Source organism: Ciona robusta, chromosome 11, assembly GCF_009617815.1.
Source record: "Ciona robusta chromosome 11, ASM961781v2".
NCBI lineage: Eukaryota > Metazoa > Chordata > Ascidiacea > Phlebobranchia > Cionidae > Ciona > Ciona robusta.
The window spans coordinates 6,394,426-6,418,310 of record NC_143245.1 but is presented as its reverse complement, the minus strand read 5'-3'; the positions used below and the strand labels follow the sequence as shown (position 1 = coordinate 6,418,310).

The 23,885-nt window shown below is 35.1% G+C and overlaps 5 protein-coding genes and 1 non-coding gene across 9 annotated transcripts; 3 read left to right on the top strand and 3 right to left on the bottom strand.

Moving 5' to 3' along the window:
* Window positions 1-290: 290 nt before the first annotated feature.
* LOC149728811 (phosphorylase b kinase regulatory subunit beta-like) lies at window positions 291-9,550 on the bottom strand. Its single transcript, XM_089888330.1, has 20 exons — window positions 9,377-9,550; window positions 8,893-9,012; window positions 8,571-8,667; window positions 8,138-8,367; window positions 7,413-7,651; window positions 7,031-7,155; window positions 6,597-6,746; window positions 6,139-6,344; window positions 5,638-5,770; window positions 5,235-5,446; window positions 4,626-4,833; window positions 4,265-4,371; window positions 3,838-3,979; window positions 3,378-3,556; window positions 2,942-3,086; window positions 2,569-2,719; window positions 2,046-2,278; window positions 1,656-1,764; window positions 820-1,013; window positions 291-539 (listed from the first exon to the last, which is right to left on the bottom strand). Exons 1-20 carry the CDS (start codon window positions 9,457-9,459, stop codon window positions 387-389), a joined length of 3,216 nt encoding a protein of 1,071 aa, XP_089744456.1. The 5' UTR covers window positions 9,460-9,550; the 3' UTR covers window positions 291-386.
* Window positions 9,551-9,986: 436 nt separating this feature from the next.
* Window positions 9,987-12,590, top strand: LOC149728810 (phytanoyl-CoA dioxygenase domain-containing protein 1-like). Its single transcript, XM_089887903.1, has 6 exons — window positions 9,987-10,399; window positions 10,706-10,828; window positions 11,213-11,365; window positions 11,617-11,832; window positions 12,057-12,236; window positions 12,299-12,590. Exons 1-6 carry the CDS (start codon window positions 10,319-10,321, stop codon window positions 12,338-12,340), a joined length of 795 nt encoding a protein of 264 aa, XP_089744029.1. The 5' UTR covers window positions 9,987-10,318; the 3' UTR covers window positions 12,341-12,590.
* Window positions 12,591-12,739: 149 nt separating this feature from the next.
* Window positions 12,740-15,699, bottom strand: LOC149728809 (uncharacterized). Of its 4 annotated transcripts, XM_089887904.1 has the most exons (9): window positions 15,470-15,699; window positions 15,266-15,352; window positions 14,708-14,780; window positions 14,504-14,579; window positions 14,011-14,119; window positions 13,769-13,845; window positions 13,487-13,683; window positions 13,351-13,368; window positions 12,740-13,087 (listed from the first exon to the last, which is right to left on the bottom strand). In XM_089887904.1, the coding sequence occupies exons 2-9, from the start codon at window positions 15,340-15,342 to the stop codon at window positions 13,031-13,033; spliced, it is 684 nt and encodes a 227-aa protein (XP_089744030.1). In that variant the 5' UTR covers window positions 15,343-15,352; window positions 15,470-15,699; the 3' UTR covers window positions 12,740-13,030. The 4 variants fall into 4 exon arrangements, with proteins under 4 accessions (XP_089744030.1, XP_089744031.1, XP_089744032.1 ...); XM_089887905.1 differs by lacking the exon at window positions 13,351-13,368 and having other exon boundaries at window positions 15,470-15,685; XM_089887906.1 differs by lacking the exons at window positions 14,504-14,579; window positions 14,708-14,780 and adding an exon at window positions 14,958-14,983 and having other exon boundaries at window positions 14,011-14,164; window positions 15,470-15,674.
* A 459-nt stretch (window positions 15,700-16,158) lies between these two features.
* LOC149728808 (carboxylesterase 5A-like) lies at window positions 16,159-20,895 on the top strand. The gene is made up of 9 exons (XM_089887674.1): window positions 16,159-16,577; window positions 16,849-17,044; window positions 17,315-17,511; window positions 17,826-17,989; window positions 18,141-18,286; window positions 18,412-18,636; window positions 18,879-19,035; window positions 19,314-19,560; window positions 19,823-20,895. Exons 1-9 carry the CDS (start codon window positions 16,426-16,428, stop codon window positions 19,974-19,976), a joined length of 1,638 nt encoding a protein of 545 aa, XP_089743800.1. The 5' UTR covers window positions 16,159-16,425; the 3' UTR covers window positions 19,977-20,895.
* A 152-nt stretch (window positions 20,896-21,047) lies between these two features.
* LOC149728807 (uncharacterized) lies at window positions 21,048-23,090 on the top strand. Its single transcript, XM_089887675.1, has 3 exons — window positions 21,048-21,196; window positions 21,285-21,563; window positions 21,808-23,090. Exons 1-3 carry the CDS (start codon window positions 21,136-21,138, stop codon window positions 22,545-22,547), a joined length of 1,080 nt encoding a protein of 359 aa, XP_089743801.1. The 5' UTR covers window positions 21,048-21,135; the 3' UTR covers window positions 22,548-23,090.
* A 96-nt stretch (window positions 23,091-23,186) lies between these two features.
* LOC149728806 (U2 spliceosomal RNA) lies at window positions 23,187-23,380 on the bottom strand. The gene has a single exon (XR_016386108.1). It is a non-coding gene; the product is annotated as a U2 spliceosomal RNA (small nuclear RNA).
* Window positions 23,381-23,885: the final 505 nt, after the last annotated feature.

Below are 23,885 nucleotides of genomic sequence, written 5' to 3'. Positions count from 1 at the left end.
GCAGTAGGACACGCTTGTGCGCAATTATGCGCACTATGGCAATTAAAGGTCGCTGTTTACATCTCCGTGTTAACAAACTTCACCCTTTAACACAATTGCATTTTTTTATTGTCCAAGTGTCGCTCTGGAAGGAATTTCTGAAAGGCGGGTTATACGCCAAGGTTACATTATTGTAAGAAATTGTGGGCAATTGTAAACTAACAGAAATACCTAAGTTGAGGCTTGTTGTAAACGGCTGCATGTTCTTTTGTGTTCTTAATTCCAGACGTTCTCCAAAGAAAAATAAGCAGTTGCAGTACGTGTGTCGGATATATTTTTAACGTGGTAATAAATTGTTGAAAAAAACCACATGCTAAGCTAAAACAAGTCAAAAAATAAAGGCATTCTTAAGATACAGTGCACGTGTCATTGGCAGTTACAGAGACAGAACCCTTCAAAAGAGATTGCACAACACTTCGAACCATGTATTGAACCAATATCTCGGATGGCAAATTACAAAACTCGCTGATTTCGTCGGCAGATTCGTCGGTCTGCTTGTCCTGAAAAAGGAACCAGTATAGATCAGAACGTGTATTTTTTGGTAAATATTTTATCCATGCACAACTTTGGTTTAGCAGTCACACTTTTATTTAAAACTTTTCATTGAGCAGTTCTTGTCCGTAGCTTGTTTTGAACAAATTTTGTTTTCTTTGCTTTTACCAATTTGATTCGTCATCATATTCGAAAATTAAAATTTACACTATTTCACAGAACAACTATACAGAAACCATAACAAATTTGCTTAAATTTCCTGAAACCGAACCACAAAGCCGAACTTACCTTTTTATATTCATTAATCGCATCTCCAACAACGGCGTCAATATCCGTTGTGTTCTGAAATTTTATCTCCGGATTTCGTTCAAGTACAATAGCAGTAACCATCAGCATTTCCATGATCAACTGTCGGAACTCTGGCCGATGTAAACCGGCAAACATTGCCTCTACTTTTTTCCACCACGCCACTTCATTTTTGCCTGTATATTCCAGCATGTATTTTCCACAAAGCAATTTAGGAACGATAAGTCTCGTTTTAAGACTACAATTTATTTTTTAAAGTATTTTTTTCCAATTTATATTAAAATAAATACATCTTACTGTGAGTTTTCTGTATCCTAGGTTCAGCTGCCTGGCCTTTTTAACCTGTAACTTGTCTATCTATTTTTTGTCGTAATGCTAAAACTGTTATAATTCTGTCACTAACTGCTGTCTTACATATTTTTGCTTCATTCTTCAGATTAGAAAAAAAAATAAAAATTTCAAATTCCATCCTGACTGTCATAGTGCATTCTCTCTTTTTGAATCAGTAAATTGAACCACATAGATAGTATGATGGGGAAATATGGGACACCTTTAGCACATAATATCCTGATCGTATTTTAAACAATTAACAACGGTGTATGGGAGTCGTCAGGATATGGTTTTATAAATATTTTAAATTTCTTTGTTTACCACAACATGGGACGAGAAAATAGAATAAAAAAGTGTCCCATCTTTCCCCACCCTACTGTACTATACTTTTTTATTGAACTGCTCTATATTACACTTTAACTACATTATACTTCCCACTAGTACATAGCAACTACAACCAACTAACCACCCCAAACCCACCCACTCACCCATATCACTTAGTGTTGGTTGTTGTGGTAAATGGTGACTGTTAATTACGAATCCATCTGGACTTCTCTCCAATATAAGCCAAACCTTTGCATAAAAATCAGGAGGTGTCTAAAAAAGTTGGATAAAAATCATTAATCTGCAGCAAGTAGGTACGAAAGCTACAATATCTTTGATTATAATATAAACAATATACATTTCTGACAGTTCTTTTCATATTAAAAAGATTTTCTAAACAATGTAAGACACATTTCACGTCCATGAAAATGCTAGTGAAATAGAACGCCTTTGTTTTTATATTTTATATTCTAAGAATCTATTTATTACTTCATCTATTCAAACTATGAATTTATCCGAAAACGTAATAAAATATTAACTATAATTTTAAACACCTTGTTCAAAGCACCGGTAATCTGCCTTCTTTGAAGCCAAGATAAGTCTGTATGGTTTGCGACATCCAACACATCAAATAAAAGTTTCTTCACATCGCTGGGTGATAGATCATGTATGTCTACTTCTCCCTCTAAAACACCACTGGTTTCTTTGTAAGAACCGACATTACCGCGATGTTTAAGCAACAAACGCATAGCGTAGGCTAACCATCCGATACGAACCTGCAGCATTCCTGTTTGCAAGGATAATACATTTTAGTAAACTATTTTTGCGATAAATACGTATATTAGATTGAAAATGCTGATTATTTTTCTTAGTGGGCGACTTTGCTACTAAAAACATGGTTAACTTGAATAACAATTGCTCCAACCCAATGGTCACTAATGCAGTGTCCAAATTATCAGCCATACATTAAAAATACAATCACCCAAAACTTATACACTTAGTAAGTCATAAGTGATATTCATTTATTGATTAATCCCCTCAAAAATTAGAAAAAAAAGTAAAAAAATAGGCCTATACCTTCAAATAAATTAGGTTGTTTATTTATTGCAGCGCCAACATACAAGACAAGCTCTTGTTGCAAACATGCCTCCCTCTCATCATGGGGTGTACATAGTCTGTATAGAATATCTTTGATGGTGGCTGGTGGTAATGGATTGCTCACTACTATCTGAGTAAAATAAAAAGTTGGCGAAGTATTTCTAAATGTTTGAAAATGAAGAAAATTTTACTATACATTATAATACATATATAAACTATAATGTTTGTATTAAAACTAACAAAAAAAAACTGTGTTTTATGACTATTTGAAATATTTTTAAACATAGACAATCGTACATGGCAGTAAAACTTAAAATGCAGGTAAAATATAGTTAAAATATAAATGAAATACCTCCTCATGTCCAAACACACCAAGTGTAATGTGTTTATCATGTACAAGTACAGAAGTAATAGAAGGAGCCAGACTATCTACAACTTTGTGGCACAAACTTGCAGAATAACGAACTAAACTCCACAATTTCTGTCCAGCTGCCCACCTAAATATTATTAAAGAATAACACAGGTATTCTGTTCCATACATCCCATGTAACTTTATAGGCGATTTGAATGTGTATATGACTTACAATTTAGACAATTCATTTTGTTAGTGCAATTAGTAATTATACCATCTTGTCCAAGAACACCCATGTCAAAGGTAATGATGCAAGTGCTATTTCCACTGATTCACATCACTATTTATTTCAAAAATAAATATTTGGCATTTATGTACCCATTCAAACACATTAAAACTGCATATCAACCCTATTTTTCACAATCAAACACTCCACCTGCACAGTTTGTTGAGTCTTTCATAACATGTTCCATTCCCAGTATCAAAGTGAAGGCCTTCCCTCTTTGCTATTTCACCAATTAGAACAGCCAAGGAAGCTCCAGAGTAAAATGAATTGAGATGTGATAGAATCTCATTTGTGTTGTGCGTACGAAGCTCATTCGCTGTTTTGAGTTCCTGTTTAAACGCTATGATAAAATGTTGGAATTGTGGAAATTGTACACGGCTGATTCTGTATTCTCTATGGATTGATCAGGACTGTATGTCATGATGACATCACCATTTACATTGATGGCATCATGATTTACATTGATGACATCATCATTTGTATTGATGACATCATCCTCCCTTTATACTGATGACTTCAACATTTGCATAAATGACATCATCTTTTGCAATGATGACATCATCATTTACAACGATGGAATCGTCATTCATTTTGGTGACATCATCATCACCTCATCATCATCTTCACAGATCCTCGTCAGATTGGAATAGGAACTTCCTGCTCTCCTAAGTGATCTCACATCATCCAGACCATTCTCTCTTCCAATGAAAGGTTTCAACAATTCCTCATCCATTTGTGTGGAATCTTGATGTCTAGGATCAATATGAGAGTATTTGAAAACAATCAAGATATATATGTTATGTGCAAGATACGACTACAACACATGGATGGAATATGCACGGACAATATTTATCTTTGGGCAAGACACCTAATTGAGATTCCTCTAGTCGTCATTGATGAGTTGTAGCATGTGTGTCGAGGTAATGGGAAATGTGTCGAGGTAATGGGAAAACTCGGGCCTAAATCTCAGGTCCCATGAAGTGGTCGCAAGACCTTACCCATATAGAATAGAATGTTAATATACAAATATTCCTTACTTTACAAACTCCAAATGCTCAACCACAGAAGAAGCAATGAATGATTGAACACGACCCAAACATACTTTGATTCCGTCCCATTGCCCTTGTTTGAAAGCACTCAACACCTGAATGGAAACATTACACCCAACATATGTTCCATGTGTGCAGTTAATATAACACCAATTTTTTAAATGTATTAATTATAAACAAATATTAAACTATCATTTTACAAAGCTATTTAAAAACTTAAAAGCTTGAAATTTCCCAGTTAAAGTATTTGAAAAAAAAAGTAACTGACAAAAAAAGACATAAAACTTAATAAATTAAAATATTTTGTGTTTTAGAAACATTCAAAAAATTGGAAATTAAAAAAAAATACCTCCAAGATTGGACCAAGACGATTTTCCTGCGTTGTGTCTTCCCTGAGAAGGAAGATAAAGAGAGGACGCATTGGCATCCTCCAGTATTGACTCACAAACTGCAGGGAATGTTGAAGTTCATCAATTAATGTCTGAGTGTCGAACGCCATGTAGAAATCACCAATATCAAACATAAGGGGGTAACAGACCACTGTACGACCATGTACGCTGTGTAATAAAGTCAGTTGTTATTTTGGTATCGCTGGTACCAGTATGGGCCATGGCTCAGTGATTAGGTACTTCTATTAGAAGGATACCATGTTCGATGCTTGAAACTGTTTGGCAATGCGTCCTGGGCAAGACATTTAATAAACATTGCTTTAATCCCGTGGTCACTAATGGGTTGTAGCAGCCTGGATATCAGGGTAATGACAAAAGGCAAACTCTGGCCTAAACTTCAGGCCCATGTTGTGCCATGCTGTAGGACCCCATTTACATATTCACAAAAATGAGCTCAAAATCAAGGTACTGTTAAAAATACAAGAATCCAATTTTTTTTACCTGACCAATCATATGAAAAACACAAGTAAAAGTATAGGTGAACTACTAAACCAACAAACCAAACTTACCGATATACTTTACAGGTCCCTAAAGCACCAATAGGTCGCTTAGGTCTTCCAGATATTCCAAGTTTTTCATTTGCACCAAGGTGCTGGTAAACCTTCACTAATTCCTGGGAAGGCCAGATCTGAATTGGTTCTACCTGGTCTGGGGTTTGGGTGGAGATTCCATAAGTTGATAATATAGACTGAAGGTGCTTGCTTTCAGAAATTAACGAAATCTGTGCATTTGAAGATTATTATTAAAACAGAGAATTTAAAAATTTATACCTGCATTTTTTGTTTAGTAGCCTATACCCAAAGTCTATCTATATAAGTAGATAGACTCTGACATATACAAATGCAGTACAATACCATTAGAATACTAAAAACTTTAAAAAACTGCAATGTTTTTATTTTACCCTGTACTAACCTGTATCACTGTGTCGCTTATTACGCCCGCAAACGTGGAGTACCTCATGCTCACTTTGTGTCGCTCGACAGCGGGTAGATATCGACGAATAGGATCAAGGTCTCGAGGTGTAATCAGTTGATCCAATAATAAACTGAACATTTAGTTCGGTTAAAAAAATAATAAATAACTTTTAATAAACCAACTTCGGTCTAAATTGCTGGTCTCATGGCGTGTCACGCTGTACGATCTCATGCTCACCCATATATAATAGAACAGAATAGCAGTAAAAAAACTGATTTGTTTGAATAGCAGTTGTAAGTAGGGACAAACAAAACAGCCACTGAAATGGTTTTAAACTCAAGAGAGATTTCTAATGCATGAATGGTTAGTTGGTAAGGTCCTATAGGGTGGCATGGCATTTAAACTGTGATTTAGCCCAGAAGTATTACTTATTAAATCTGAAGCTACCATTAACTATAAAACATTAAAAAATTTAAAAAAATTTAATCTCATACTAACTTTGCAATAGTAAGTACAGCTTGTCCCCATAAAAACACTGGTGGTTCTTCAAAAATACCAAAACTGCAAAGTTTTTCTCCGGTGCCTGGATTTCTCCTATGTGCTTCCAAGTGTTCTTCTGACACATAAAAAAATCTTGGCAATAGTTCTAAGCCATCATCTCTAACCTTTAATAACGGCTTCAACTTTTCCAAATACATTTTTATCTAAAAGGAAAACAATATTTTATAATTGGTAAAATAAAGGTATTGCTTGGGTGTGTAGGAAAATATATTGTTACCATGTATGCACCTTTTACAAGGTACTATAACCACTAAGCCATGGCGCCAGACAAACTGATTAAGATTCACTGTTTTGCAATTAAAAAATAAATTGCGGTTCATTCAATTAAAGTATAAACCAATAATAATAAATACACTTACAGATGTACTAATATATAACTATCCATAAATGCTTACCTGGTTTGGTTTATCATGCACTATTCCATCTATGATGAGGTAAACAAAGAAAATTGGCCACTCGCATTCAATGTTGTTGAACAATTTGATCTCGGCGGGTTGATAATGAGCACGAGAGGTGTCTTCAACTGCCGTCTTATATCCATCACCCTATTTGTGTTTTTAAAGTGATTTATGGCAGCTTTTTTAAACAAATGAAGGAAAAAGTACGTACCACCTTATATTAAAAAGCTAAAGGTTTTCATGTTTAATGTTTGAATTGTAGCTTACATAGTCATACACATCCTAATGCTGTGGGTGTTTTAAAACCATTGTGTTATTTTGGCCATAACTACTAAATTTAAAAATGACTGTATAGAGTAAAATTTTTAAAAAGATTAAAATTCTAAAACAGAATACAGTTAAGTTATTTTCAAGGTATAAAAACTGCTCACCAGGAATCTTTTGACACCGTAACGACCTTCTAACTTTGAAGTCAAAGTTTCAATTGTTTCGCTTCGTAATTCCTCTTGATCGACGGCAAAGAATGGGAAAGACACGGTTGGTAATAACGCTGCATCTGGAAGTATGGTGTTAGTATACTAGGTTGAACATGGCACACATGGTAGACTTTAACACAAGTTTTTTGAGTCTCCAGTTTTACAATTCCTGTTAATGACTTGATGCTGCTACCATTGTATGATATATATGTCTTCAGGCAAAACACTTAATCTCAATTGCTCAAACCCAGTAGTACCTTTGTTATTGGTTGTCTAAATTTTCAGACATACCTTTAAAAAAGTTTTACTTTTTCAAAAAAAATTTATCTAAACAAACCTGTATTCTTTGAATTAGACTCTCTTGGTAGCAATGAGTCCATGACAGTACGATTCCTATTATGCGCGTCAATATCCACCCATAGCACTGACCATGGGGCTCCCCTTTGCTTACCAAACAGATTGAAACCATTAGCTGATTCCAAAGCTGCTTTGGCTGCACCAACAGAACTAGCATGAAGCTCGCAGCTACCGTTGTTATATTTACTACCACGCTCCCATAACCCAAAATCTGGGACTCTGTTGGAATGAATAGTCGGCAATGAAATTTGAATAAATAAAAGTTTTGTAACATATTTGTCCTTGTGTGGTGGGGCAACAACAGTTGTTATAAGTTATAACATCAGTGTTATAATATATACACACGACAGACCTCATCTCTGCTAACAAAATACCACATGGTCCACATATATTCTACATATGGAACTTTTTGACAGTGATTAATTTATTTTTAGAAATGTATGGGCAGTATGGAAAATTAATATGCATTAAACTGCTGTATAAAACAAAACCTGTGTAAGAAAACGACTATCGTTGTCCAACACATGGGAATAAACGGGATGAACAAGTTATTGCAATACACCAGGATAAATCTTTTTCACACGTAATTAAATAGGTAGGCTATGAATAAAGGTGATGATTTCCATGACATAAGATCCTTGTTCAATGACACTCACATATTTCTCTTATACTGTATACAATACATGCATATTAGCCTATACATACCTGTAAGATCTTTCTAAATAGTAAACCAGGTTTTGCACAAATGCCACTTCATCAGTGTTAAAAATAATCTGTAGCCCTGACTCTGTCATTTGTACAAGGTAAAGGACAAACATTGCAACCACATCAAGCTGTAAGTGTTGGTGGTTCTTGTTGATTGCATCTCCTGTTTCATGTTCAAACTTGGAATGCAAAGCTGCATCAACTTTCTGGTTTACTTTAAATTTTTCCACCTGAAAATAGCATATTTATTATACATACAATATGTTTTAAAAGTGTATACACCTGGACAGTAAAAGAAAAATTGTATAAAACAGAACACCTATGTTATAAAACGATGAATAAGTTATATTTATCTATGAATGCAAGTTATATTTAGAAAAGGTTCTGCCAACTCAATATCTACACATGCAAAACAGTGTTAAAATAGTTCTACCTTAGAAGCTTGCCTCATATAACAATACAATACACCTCTCATGCATTTCACTGCAACGTGTTCAAGTTCGTATGTACGACCATTATCATCATCAATTCTAAAATTATATTAAATAAATATTATGTACTTAGTCATACTAAAAGTAAGTCATAACTATAATATATATATAATATAGCAAAAAAATTATTACACCAAGTTTATATGGCACATTAAGTGTCAGACCTATATCTTGTACTGTGGTCTAATGATATGCCATCCTAACCAATGAGTAATTAGAAAAAATTAAATAACAAAAATGCATTAAACAATCCATTTAATTTACCTGCGATATGCCAATGCAAGTGACCACACTGCTACACTACAGTAGATGCTATCTCGAATGTAACACTCAGATGAACAAGAGAACAAACCAGTTGAATAATTTTGAAAAGGTAGAAGCAATCTACAATGTTTTAAACTTTTATTATCACATTGTTGCTATTGATGTTTAAATTATGCTAAACAGACATCAGGTTTCTAATAAGTAAACAAATGTAACCTATTTATCCTTTCTGGGGGGTTCAAAGATAAGTCTTATGACATATGTGTTTCACCTAATACAACTTGTATTAAAAAATTGAAACATTAATACACCAATAAAACAACTAATAGTAGAAAATCATGAACTTGCAAAATTACTGTTATAAAAAGTTAGAAATAAAAATATAAAGTAATACTGCTGCTGCTTAGTCTATAACACTAACACATATATAGATACATTACAACATTGTAAGAAATCAAAATTACTAGTAAAATCATAAACCAACCTTTTTATAGATACATAATGTTCATTGAGTTTTTGTTTGGTCTGCAGATAATTTTCCACTTGTTCATTACATATATCATCCATAGCACCAGCACTGTCAATGTTTGCAGTTTACATATGCTGTATTAAAACAATAACATATCTAACTGATTTAACTCTGTTAAAAAGTAAAACAAACTATTTTAGGTTTACGAAAATTACGTTTTTTTCCTGAGTTATTTAAAAATAAATTTGGACTTATTTAAATTGTTAATTGTTTAGACATGCAAAATTCTACTTTTAATTTAATGGCTACAACTACTTTTTAATCAAATAGCCTTTGTTATTGCTTAATACAGCTGTTAAAATTCTTCTTTAAATAATGAATTCCCAGGGAACTTCCCGATTTAAAGAACACGCAGCTAATACAAAGTTTGAACTTATTTGGGGACAAAATTTGAACAGGCCAAATACATAGATTGTGCAGATTACTAAATAAATACGTACAAAAAGTAATTAAAACAAAAAATGGCTTTGTAGGTGATTTTATGTAGCCTATGGATAACATTTTAGACAAACCATACTGGACTACTAAGTTGGAGCAATAACCGTTAAGTGTCTTGCCAATACGGCCACATATACGCCCATGGTGGTAGCAACGTCGAGCCGCGAATCAAATTCAACTATAGCCAAAAAGTCTATATTATAACCCATGTAAGTCACAGCCCGTCATCCGTGGCTAAATATTAACAAAATGTAATTGACTAACGCGATTGCAAAGTTAAATAACACATGTACGCGCTAAGCCTTGGGCAGTCACGTAAGCTTACTTACAATAGTTGAAGCTGGTGGTATAAGTAACACATGGTGCATAATAACAAACTACAGCGTTGAGTTTTGTGTTATATACTTATGACAGACGAGTTTCTATATAAATTAGGCGTCCAGTTAAGATATTACAATAATGTCTCAAGAATGTTCCACTTGGCTACAAACGCAGGACTTTTTGGAATGGAAAGACAGGTTTGACAGAGACGGTTGTCTGGTAAGTTCATACTAAAGGGTCTTCCCGGATTTCTGTTTTGATCGGTATACGCTCGCAGGCTTTTTTGGTATACGCCCTGACGCTTTTGAAATGTTCATCAAATAAAACAAGTAATGTACTGTGTGGTAGAATGGAAACCTTTTTTAAGACCATAATATCCAATATTTCCCAATTGTGGTTTTACCAATTAAGCATGCTAATAAAAAAGAATAAAAAGTAGGTCGATTTACCCCGCCTAACTATTTTTTTCACCTAAGTAGTATAGTCTTACATTTAAACGCTTTTAAAACCAGAATCACATTTTAGGTGGTTAAAGATATTTTAAGTCCAGAAGAAATAAAAGAATATCAAAGAATATTCGAAAAGTTGTCAACTGGAAGCCAAACAACAACACACAGACATGACCTCGGGTCGCATACAACGCGTAAAGTATGTTGTTTACCCTCATAGGCACAGCCATACAAAACCTCTGCTTATAGATAACCCGATGTATGGGTTAACTTAACACAATTATAAAACCTAATATCTTTAATATTTTTTAAATGACGGCTACTAAACGATTTACGAATGTTTAATATTATATAGTAGGGTTTGGGGAAGACGTGAGGATTGGGTTTTATGATTTCTTCAATGTCTTTGTTTATCACCAAATGGGACGAGAAAATCGAATAAAACGTGTCCAATCTTCCCCCACCCTACTATATATAGTTAGCGTTTTGCGAAAGTTTAATACTATATGGCCAGAACAAGTATAGTACTGTTATTCAAATTTAAATCAAAATGGTTCTAATGACATCAATTCCACCTCTTTAGGTTAAAGAACACGAAAATATTTCCCAAACTATGTGGCCGTCCTTGTTCATACCAAACTTAACGCAAGGTATTTTGCACACGAGGGCTCTCGAAGTCGCACGAAGTGTTTTAGGTAGCGATATGACATTTGATTTCGACATGTTAATATCAAAGGTACAAGGTTCGAATCCGACTTAACGTTTTCTTTATGTAGTAGTGGTATATTTGCCCATGGTGGTTTTAATGTAGAAAAATAGCTATACCTGTATATTAAGTTATAAATGAATCATTGCAACTTTTTAATTCTCGTGTCGCAGGGAAACGGCAACGCTTGTATACGAGTTACCGCGGGTGTGTAACTTTGTGTGTCATTGTTTTTTGAAATTATTGGTGTGTTTATGCTCATACGACATATTACACAACAGGCCCCCCATACAGATACAGAGACCCCAATGCATCAAGACGAATCATATTGGCCTGATATGCCAGATAAACGAGCGGTAACAATCTGGGTAGCATTGGACAACGCTACTGTAGATAACGGCTGTATGTGGTTTGTTCCCGGGTCTCATAAGTTACCATTAAGGCCATTCAAATCTGCGAAGGAGGGCCATCATGTAATAATATGCGAGGGCGATAAGGTAATGTATATACGTGTTACTTTGGGGTAAGATGGACACCCAAAAATTAATAAAATTCATATAATTTTCCTACGATCGTAAAATATATTAACAAAGCTCTTTTAGGATTATAAAAATAGGTTTACATAATTACGTAAATATTCTTTGCCCATGACCAAATAGAACAATAAAAAGAATGAGAACATCTTATCCTAACCTATAAATATATATTTACGCAATTTTAGGATGAGCTACATGCTGCCCCGATTACTGCGGGTTCCTGTACTTTACACCACGGTCGTACAGTTCACTATACTAGAGGGAACAGCACCGATTTTAAACGAAGGGCGTTTATTATGAATTTCCGTCCAGCAGAAATGGTACAGTGGGAAAGGAACCATGATTTTGACCATGGAAAATCAAAGGTTTGGAAAATAGGCATTAGAAATAGTTTTAAATAGTCGTTAACACTTTTGAATATTTATAGGGGGTGCAGGGCGACGAACACTTTGCTAAAGAAACGTCTTGAACCAGTTTTTTTTATCTGAAACAGTCCTTGCACTAATTGTACAGTTTATAACTGTCTGGAGAAAACAGGAGAGCGGAGCTCAAATAAATGAACACGTTTCAATATAATATTGATAAAGACAAAGTTACATTTTTTAATGTATCACTGATAAAGACTATTCGTATAAATTGCCGCTTTGTATACTATATAATATGTAGGCTATATCTACATTTCCAGGTAATTTGCGATACGACTAAACTAATTCTCAGTCAACTCTTTTTAGATTTTACTTAGATTCCCATGATTAAATCAGCTTCAGTTACGTGCATTATAAAAAAGGTTGCATCGATTAATGTACCCCACACCATAAGCGACCTTTTTCGAACGTAGCCTACATGCATTCTCAATAATAAACAAAGCTTTGCCGATTTGTTCTAAATTTTATTTTTCATCTATACATTGTATCTTATATATAACTACACATGACTAAGAGAAAGGATAATATGTCGTGCCGAAGTACGAAGATTTTGATTTTAAAGAATTACTCAGTTTATTGGTATAGCTGTACTTTAAACATTATGCAAAAAAACTTATACGATTTGTTTTATTGAAATTTATAAGGACCATGCAGTCATTTTGGTTTTAAACTAAATAAAGCATCAGTGGGCGTAGGCTAACCAAACTGTGATTGGTTTAAGTTGGAAACGTCGTTTACAATTCGTCGCTTCTTCGTGCTCCTCGTCTTTGCATGGCAGAGTAGTATTGGCGCTGAAGAAACATACAAAGGCGTTTTAGTTATGTATGAGAAAGTGTGTTATCTGGATAGAACTATATGCACAGTACTGATGGATGAGATGGAACATGCTAACACAAAATATCTACCTGATCGTATTTTTTTAAATAACAACACTCTTTTTTATAGTCGTAAGGCTATACGGTTATATAAATCGTTGTTCTCTGTTTACTACCAAACTGAACGAGAATGAAAGCATGTCCCATCTCACCAAATCTGCTCTATGAATGCTATTCACCTGTAGGTATGGGTTTATCTATATCGGTGAAGAGATGATTTCAAAAGCGAACGGATGAGTGACATGAAAGTAATGAGAAATGGTGTGAGATGAAATGGCAATACATGAGATAATATTTATGTGCTATAACAATTACCCCAAGTCGTGACCAGTAGTTGTTGGCGTGTTGTTGTCTTTGGTAAGCAACTTGTTGGTTACGTCTAGCAATAGCTGCACGTCGGCGTTGGGCGTTGACACGAGCGGCATATTGTTGGTGTTGGTATGTCTGACGACGTTGAGCATTGGCACCGACCATCATAGCTGCCTTTGCCTTTTCAGCATCGATTCCGAGTTCTGAGAGAGGATATTGAGGTGAAATATTCTGTGTTTTATAAGTTATAGGAATTGTAAAAAAGTAAATTAGTTGGATAGTACTTACTATCGGCCCAAGTCTCGACGGCTTTGTGAGCCTTCATTTGGCGAACGAAAGCTTGAGCGTTAGGAGAACGTGAGAATCTAGAAATAAAAGCATTTTATATTAGTTTGTATTATTGTTCTATAGTACATCATATTATACGTACGGTTAACTTAATAGCCAAACTCTGGCCAAAATCCAAAATGATGTACCTCGGGGTAATAAGTTTTACCAGTATATAATAACGTCGAATATTTAGTAACTACCTTTCAAATTCAGCAATAGTAAGTTTTCCATCCTTGTCCATGTCCATGCTTGACCACAGTTGAATGTCTTCAAGCTCGAGTTCTTTCTTTCCTTCAGCGTTTGGGGCTTCTGCGTCAGATTCGTCGGTTGTAGTTTCTGCTCCAGCATCCTCCTCTGACGTCATCATCGTTCAAAATGCCACGTGTGAGTTTTAAGTGGGTACGAACTTTATGAGATGAAATGACACGACAGCATGTTTGGTGAATGATGATGATGACAAAGGTGACGGATGATGAAGCAATAAAGATAATGATAATATTGATAATTTCTTTATTACGGTAGCGAAAATCATATACGGAAAAATTACCAAAACCACGTTTCTTTGTTTCTTTGATTACCGTGGCGAATTTATTATAGGTAAAAATTAACAAAATATTTTTGATTTTTATTTGTTTAAGGTGGCGAAGATTATTAACTTTTAAATTTAACAAAAATGCGTTACCTACAACTTACTGTAGGCAACCCACGGTGGTATAAAGGTGCCGGGTGGAAGTCGTCTTCTTCGTCGCCTAGACCTCGACAGTACTCGCTAAAGGCCATTTGACAGTAAGTTTAAGTTATATGAGATTTTGTCGTTTTAATAAACGAGTTTATTTATTTTATTATTCATTGGATATTTTAGATTTGAAGTTAGTTTTTGCCACATGAACGTAATACCTGTTGAATTGCTCTAATATCGCGTTGCTCACGTGCCTTGTTGGCCCAGTACCTTGCCATGTTGACTGCAACACTATATTAACCCGTGACCATTTTTTCAAAGTTGGTTTGATATAGATTTTGCATGTTTGGTTTGATGTTCAAGATACAAGTTTCCGCAGCGTTGAATGACAATGGAATTGAATGGAGGTGATAGAATGATGAATGACATGGTGAATACAGAAAATAAATTAATTTGTGATAAATTTACCGGTAGCTACTTCGACGTCGTCCGATCTGAAACGAAATTTTTACTTACTAAAACTAAAATTTATTTTTGGAGAGTAAATGTTTTCTAAATGAGTATAAGAAATTATAGATTTTTAAATATGGGAATAGTACCATATAACCTAACGATGTTTTTTTGCATATGCAAAAAATACAACTTTGGTTAACATTTGCGATAGAATATTTTTTCAGCTAGAATATATGGTTTAAAATTAAGTACGATTTTAAGTTAGAATCTGCTTTAAATATTTGTTGCTGTATTTAAAAAATAATCATGGTAAAATGACTTACGCTTCTCCGTCTTGGGCATAGGTGTAAGGTGGCATCACCAAACAAAAGGCGAGGATCAATGAAATTGCGATCTTCATTTTACGTTATCTAAATAAAAACGAATTTGTTTTAATAAGAATATATAGATTGTAAAGCACAACATTTTCAAGTTAGTTAATGTATGCATATAGTAACATACATGCGAGTAAAAACAAGCTTGCTTACCTAAATTCTTATCTTCCACAAATGATATTCAGTTTGATAATTTCAGAATGTTCGTTGTTCATTCGCTCGCTAGTACTTATAGAAATTGTTCTGCCCAATCAGAGATCACCATGCAAACTTCAACGGTTTTAGTCTATGTGGCAATTTCGCTACTCACGGACACTTGAAGTTATGATGCCGAAAATCAATAAGTCACAACAGCAGGTAATACAATGTAACGAGGCAGCGCTAAAATAAAAACAATTGAAAATGCGTTTGAAGAGGACACTTATGGCTCGGATCTGTGTAGAGTTTTCGGGTAGTATGACATTTTAAAGTTCTCAAACAATTTCAAATTGACACGTCAGAGATTTGGCGCCCGCGCGGACACGTATATGTATCTACGTTTAAGAGTGACGTATAGTAAAAGTAAAAGATGTACATTCGAAGAAAGCACGTATCATATACATATATGTCTATATTTATAATAAAAAATGGTGGCACACACAGTCGGTTATTAAATTTGTATATTTTGTTTCATATGTTCTATACTGTTTTATAAAAGATGTGTTCAGACACACATGTTATAACATAAAGTGTTGGAGCAAAATTAAGTCTGCTTTGAGTAACATACACATATAGTTAATTGAATAAGTCACAAATGTGGGTGAATTACACTAATTGAAATTAATGGAAAAATCAAAGTTGAATATGTACAATGTTGTTTGCACAAAGTAATGATTAACCACAGTATTGTCGGCGGCAGACACAATACTGATAAGACCGTGAGTGTCCTTGCACAAAAAGGCAAACAGGAAATGTAACAACTATTTTAGCGTTCGGTAAAGCAGTAGAAGTATGTACTTTTTGTGTTAAAGGATCCAATTAACTGTACTTTGTTTAGCCATTATAATACAAGTACGGTAGTATTTTTTAGGTTAAAGGCTGCAATTCAGTTTTAAACGGCTGTCAAAATCATGGACTGTCCAGAGATTCAAATCGAGAATGGTCGCTTGAAAGGAAAGGTATCAGAGCCAGACTGTTCAAATGCACAACCGGTATACATGTATCTTAGTGTGCCGTATGGGAAATCAACAAGTGGTCAACGAAGATTCGCACCACCAGAGGCGTGAGTCAATTTGAACTAACATAGGTGTTTCTCTAAACAATTTTTTATTATAGTTTGGTGCTATAGAGTAAACGAGTATAAACTTAAATCGGAAAATTTCTTAAATAATGATTTCCTTATAAAATCACAGAACAAATATACATTCTATGCTTTTATTTTGGCTATTTTGTCCAGTCTGTTATTTGGTCCAGTCTTTGGTATGTGTAACTCTAGTGCAAAATACATGGGCTATCGTACTAGGCTATATGATACAAAATTACCAATATTTTAGTGCTGAAAATTGGGAGGGCACTTTAAATGCGACTGAAACTTTAACAAACTGTCCACAAAATGTTGGGCCGACAGAACTGTACGATCAGATGCTCCCACAGAAAGATTCGCTAAACTTCGACAAAAACAAATCTACAGAAGATTGCTTACGTTTGAGCGTGTTTACACCTAGTACTGTTAAGACGTCAAGTTTACCAGTTAGTATATAATATAAAACAATAGTTTTACACTTCAAAGAACATATACATTTGCCTAATGCAAAATCGAATGTCAAAACACATAGTTTCTTTATAGTTCGGCAAGAACAGACAGCAAGCTTGTGTTATACAAATGGCCAAATTTTGCACTAAAAAAAGACAAAAAAAAGAATTTAAGTATTTATGGGTGCATGGCCATTTTTTGTTTACACTTTCAAAAAAACTTTAAATATAAAGTCTTAAAAATTAGATTATACGTTCATATATTAGGTGATGGTTTGGCTAACTGGTGGTCACTACGAAAGAAACTTTGCTGGCAGAGTCGACGGAACAGCGGTTTCGGGAATGAATAATGTTGTAACTGTTGTAGTTAATTTCCGAGTTAACGTATTCGGATATCTTTCACTTGGAAAGGATAGTGTGTGTCCGGGAAATTTAGCTCTGCAGGACGTTATTTTGGCTCTGAAGTGAGAACTTAATCATTTCAATATGTTTAATGCATGAGTGTTGCTGAATTATTGCCGTTATAACATGAGTGTTCTGTTTTATACGCCTGCTTGCAAGTCACTATGTTTTCTTTGTGTGTTTTTTGTTTATTTTTTGTGGATTGTTTTCTTTTTCTTTTTTTTTATTCTGTATGCTTGTCAATTTAGAAACACTACTAGTAAGAACATTACAATAGGAGCGACCTAACCACCGTACAATTGATCACACATCATTAAAGTTACTATTTTGAACAATTTGGTATATAGCTAAAACTAACTTCAAGTGTTCCGTACAGATGGGTTCGACAAAATATAAGAGCTTTTGGTGGAAATCCGGAAAACGTAACTTTGTTTGGCGAAAGCTCTGGATCTGGAATGGTCCATTTGTTGATGATGTCAGATCTCTCGAAAGGTCTCTTCCACAAAGCAATATTACTTAGTGGATCAACGTTGTCACCATGTAAGAAAAATGAATGTAACTTTTAAAAAACCTATTGGTGACTTCTGGGTTGGAGAAATATAAATGAACGTACGACTTTTACCAGTACTTTGTCATGGCCGCAGACAACACACATTTGGAATATGTACATGTTAAAAACGATTTGTTTTAGTTCTATGCGCGGAGGATACCACTGCAGCAGGAAAAGCCTTTCTGAATGCGCTGAACATTGACAAGGATATAGGAGAAAAGCAAGTTTTGCAAGAATTACGAAATCGCTCAATAGAAGACCTCATGAGCGCCCAAAGTGTTTTTAATGTGAGTTTTACAAATTGCCTGCAGCACTTTTATTTGTCCCAAATTTGCGAAGCTCTCCACAACATATAAATTCATTACAAGCTATATGTCATTGCATGCAACATCTTAAACAGTGCGTTCACTAGGACTTTATGAGATGTATGCCGACAATAGACGGTCACGTTTTAAAAGACAGCCCCGAAAACTTAACTAAGGCCGGTCACGTGCACCGAGTGCCGCTTCTGATTGGCTGCACAAACAGTGAGGGCCACGGCTTGATCTCTGCTACAACCTACCCCGATTTTTTCGAAGGAACTGCTGAAGAAAACGTGAAAAACATGTTTCAGATGACCTTTAACAAGATATACAAGGTAGAAGATGTAGCATGTTTTGAATTGAAGATTGTTTTACATTAAGAAACCGTACACATATTGATTTAAGGGATTTCGTATGACAATTCAACGCCGGTAATTCAAAAATGTTTATTTATTATAAGTTAGAAGTTAGGTGTTACATGTTTATGGGGTATAAATTAGCTGGAGAACGCATGGACCTACATTTAAAGTAGACAGACAATAACCACGCTTGCAACTACAACGTTCAATATTAACAGAAAGGCAATGCAGAAGAAGCGTTCGAGATGCTAAAGGAGGCTTATTTGAGGGACGTCCCGAAGGATGACCCGACCAGATACAGTTTATTACATGGAGATATGGTTTCCGATTCTATTTTCGTCATACCAACAATTATGACAGCAATTGCGCATACAAGTAGGAATTTATGATTTAAGTGTGTTATAAAACCGTGTGTCGGATACATAAACCAAATAGTTCATATACCTCCACTAAAGTACAAGAAGCTCTTGGAAACAAGACCTAGACACGCGTTATTTGGAATGACATTTGGGATTGAGCATCAAGAAATAACGGCACAATTTGAATGTATGCATCATGTAATACCTAGTCGCATTAATTTTAACGACTGTTGCAATCATAGGGTTAAACCGATTGTCCGAACCTCTAACAATTGAAGATTTCTGTTACTATAGGTATGGGGTTACCGACTTATCTTTTCCAAATGACTCAACAACCTCAGTTTAACCACGATGAAACGAACGGACCGGGTGTACTTAAAAAACCTGCGTTTGTTAAATGTGACCACGCAGACGACATGCACTTTGTATGGGGGGCACCTTTTGTAAAGGGGGAATTGCCATACGGTGCTCGCTTTACCGAAGATGAAAAAGAACTTAGTAGAAATGTCATGACTTACTTTACAAACTTCGCTTACACTGGGTAATATATAAGCAATATAACCATGCAATATAACCGCGAATCTGTCACCGATTTGGTGCATATGAAGATGATTCTTGTTTAAGGAAATATAGATTTTTGTCTGTTACGTTTCCGTAGTACCATATTTTTCTTTTTATTGGATCTTGGAACAAACTCGATTAAAAAGGTACAACAATGGGGTAAAGTTAAAGTTTAAGCAATCGTTTGTCGTAAAGCGCGTAGAACATACAAAAACTTTATGACCGACATCATTACTTTTCAGAAATCCAAATAATGGTCAAGAGGTGCCGAAAGAATGGCCACAGTACACATTGGAAGAACAGAAACACATGGTTCTACAAACACCGCTGTTGAATGGACAACGACTTAACCAAGATAAAGTAGTTATGTACACGCAAAAGTTCCCAGCGTTGTGAACATGTAAAACAATAAAGATAATTTATAAAGGGAATCGTGATTAACAAAGGACATGCAATGCAATAAATATTAAATAATAGAGTTGTTTGCCAGCTACAATACATTATCACACCAATAGCAAGCTAAGCTCTATGTAAACAGTAGTAACTATAACAAGTATGGTAAAGTATACTGCGGACGGCGATTTGATTTCGTTACTAAAGGATCTATACACCATGTGACATGTGTGATGGTTCTACTTCATAGCTATATTGCCAATCAAGCATGCTGTATGCTAAAAATGCAATTATTGCAAAACTTGCGAAATACGAAAAATGTTCTTTTGCGGTATTTGGGTTATATCTAGAAACATCATTACGTTGTTATTGGATCAGCTGTGATCCCCCATTTCTCAATGAAGTGATACTTCTTCATTACGTCATCCCTCGCACTATTTTTATATAAATTACCCACATTAGGGGATCTGTAAAGTAAGTCATGACACTTTGGCTTTGTCCAATTTTATTTTTTTTTAATAATTAAGCGACGAGTACTATAGTAATTTTACAAAAGATAATTCCCAATAATAAATGCAACCAACGTCCATATCATTGATATACTGTAACTCTTGTTGAAATTACGTTTTTCCGCTATACCAAGAAAATTTGATACGTGGCAGTGCGTAATCAATATGTATGTATGTAACTTATTTTATCCTCGCGTGGCCGGAAAACGACAGTCGTTATAACACGGGTGTTCATACACCTCGTGCCAGCTTACGAGTTATCATGTATATAGGTTACTTTGTGGGTGATTATTTTTTTGTATTTTTTTATGTATGGCTAATAATTTGGACAACCCATCAGTGACCTCTGGGTTAGAGGCAGTACACCTTACATATTTATATATGTTATATCAGTATTACGTTGGCAGTGTTAGGTCGTTGTAGAATTCTGTAGCGAGAAAAAGCTTTTGTTGCACTATTTGTGTTGCCCAGTTTTAGTCGCGTGTCATATAAGAATATATGTACACGAATCTATAAACATTTAACTACTTTTTTAATATCAATGGTATGTGACTTATTTCTTTAGCAGTGCAGTTAAACATGTTTTTATAAACAGTTACTGTTCATAAGAAAGCTCTTATAGAAAACGAAAAGTATTAGATCAAAATATTACGATGCTGTGGCTTTTTCTTGCAGTTATTCTGCTTTGTCCTGCAGCAACGTTTCAGTTACGCGGTGGGTGTCAAACTTCGGTGGTTTTACCATATTTCGTTGTTTTACAAAATTGCATTTATACATAAATACGAAAACATGTTTTATCCAGAATATTCGACAGTTATATATCGTTCTTCTGAAAAGACAATTCATTCCACAACGAGAAAGCAAAACCTAACGCTGAGCTACAAAGTGTGTTTGAATTGGAAGCCTTACCATATAAAGGTAACAGCAAATCCCAAAGACACTTTACGAGTGGAGAAGTTTAACGCTACTGTTGTAAAAATCAATTTCTACAACGCTGTCTTGGAACTGGAACGAATCGATCAAGACTCAGGATGGGGGAAAATACTCTTCACTGTGCAGTGGTCGATATACCATATTTCAGGTGACAGAAATTCATAATAGCTAACAATTAGTAAGAGTATATAGCTCACAATATGCGTGTCTGGTGTTGGAAGAGTTATACATGCTTTACCAAGACAGTTAAATAAAAATCTTGCAGTCGAATGAGAAAAATCGAATTGAATTTGCCTCGAATAAGGAACAATTTTAGCTTCGGTGTTTGACCGTATTAAAAGAATCAAACTTTCATTTATGAAAGATAACAATTTTAACACGACACTTTTCAGATTACATAACTTCAACCGCGACAGTACAATACCGTGTGGACTACGACACGGACTTGAACATATCAGAAACATCCAATGTATTAGCGGTTTATGGTCAAGGTTTATCATCGTTACCAGCATCACAAAACAACCCTCAATTGCAACCACGTCTGTCACAAGAAAGACAAAACGGTCACAGGTTTTTGGTGTTTGATAAGAATTCCAACTGTTTGGTTACCGACCTTGATCTGAACCGTAAACGAGGAGCGAACGACCTCTTTACTGTGTTTATAGTTTATCGACTTACGAGTTACACAGCAGATGTTCTAACACCTTGGCGAGGGCTGTTTGGAAATGACAACGGAGGTTGGGATAAATTTGTTGGGATCAACGCCGGTGTATTGCATTTATCAGGCACAGTCGGAGCTGTACAAATTGGTTTGACCTTAAACAACGCTAACCCAAGAGCACTTGATGTATGGAATGTGATCAGTATCCAGTGGAATGCGGATGGTGGTGCCGATGCAAGCAGTGCGTGGTGCAACGGGAAGTTACTTCAAAGATTTCAAGCCAGTTCCACTAAAGCGGATACAAGTTTTGCTATCGGTGCTATCGACATTACGGGAAGAGCCTTCTTTCACGGAGCGATTGGTGAATTTGTGCTTTTTAAAAACAACGTCATCACCGATGACGTAATGAAGAAGTATCACTTACACTTCATTGAGAAATGGGGAATCACAGCTGATCCAATCGCAACGTAATGACGTTCGTGGACTACGATCATAGTTTATCTGCACAAGATCATTAAAAAATTTAAACACAAATACATTGTAACGTTGTATAGTTTTTTTTCTGGCAACAATTATTATTTTATATAGAGGTTATCTATTTTATTCTCTTACTAAAAATTTTAAGGTTGTGGCTTTGTACCTTTTTTGAGGTGCATGAATACTTATATGAACCGGGTTATGAAATACAGGAATACTTTATAAACAATGCCCCATAGAACTATAGTCATTTTAAAAGTAACTCTGCTGTATTATAGTTTGATCAACCAAAAAACATTCAAAGCTTTTTCTTTTCTGTAGTTCTACACAAGTTTGTAGAAGATTAAATTATTTAAAACAGCATGAATTTTAGTGTTGGTTTTATATTATGTATATAGCATACGTATTACAAAAGGGATAAATTATTGTTACGGTACGATGCATGCAACAAATCATTGAGGTAAATAAATTTGTGCATTACATTTACGAAACTAATTGTACGCCCCATACATAAATAAAAATGATAATATCATACTGTATGGTAGGTGTGCTGTATGTTTTTGACCCCACGATGCATAAATTGCTTCGTTGATTCAGGGGTATTGTTTTAATGTTAGGAAATTCCACCGGAGTGGAATGTGGGCCGAACCTGGAGGTACTGCAATACCAGGACAACCCGTGAGCAGGGTGGAGCAAGCTCCAGCACCGTGCTCTATGTTCAAAAATCCGATTAATACATAGAGGAAACGAATCGTTTCCGTCCCAGGTATTAAACTGAGAAGAACAGATACTACACTTGATCTTAGCTCAAAGAGCCGAGAAGCGATACATCCGGAGGTCCTCCGGATCATTTTATTGAAGAAATACCATCGAAAAGCTCTGCGCGCCTTAGCGCCAACCGCCGGACAAAAAATATTGAGTCTCCGCTAGACCAGACAGAAAAGCAAACATAATCTATTCGTGAAATAGCAGGAAGTCACATGCTTTCTCTACTGCTACTGTGCTCTGTGTCCTCCTCTTCTTCTATTTTTTAATTCTTTAAATTTCGAAAACTGAAATCGAAAAAAAATTTCACTCCCCCTCCCAAAAAAAATTTTTTTTTGGAGAAAGAGAGAGAGTAACATCAGTAGTAATTTTGTATGATCAAGAAATTATAGCTCAAGACACTCAGGATTAACCCCAAAACAAAGTTTACACCAATTAAGGTCACCTTGTATAATATTAAATCAGTTAACGCATGTTTCAATAAACTTTAAACATTAGTTTATTGTGAGAAACAAGAATTATATTGTATGAGCGTGCGCAATACTAATGACGTCAGCCCACTTTACA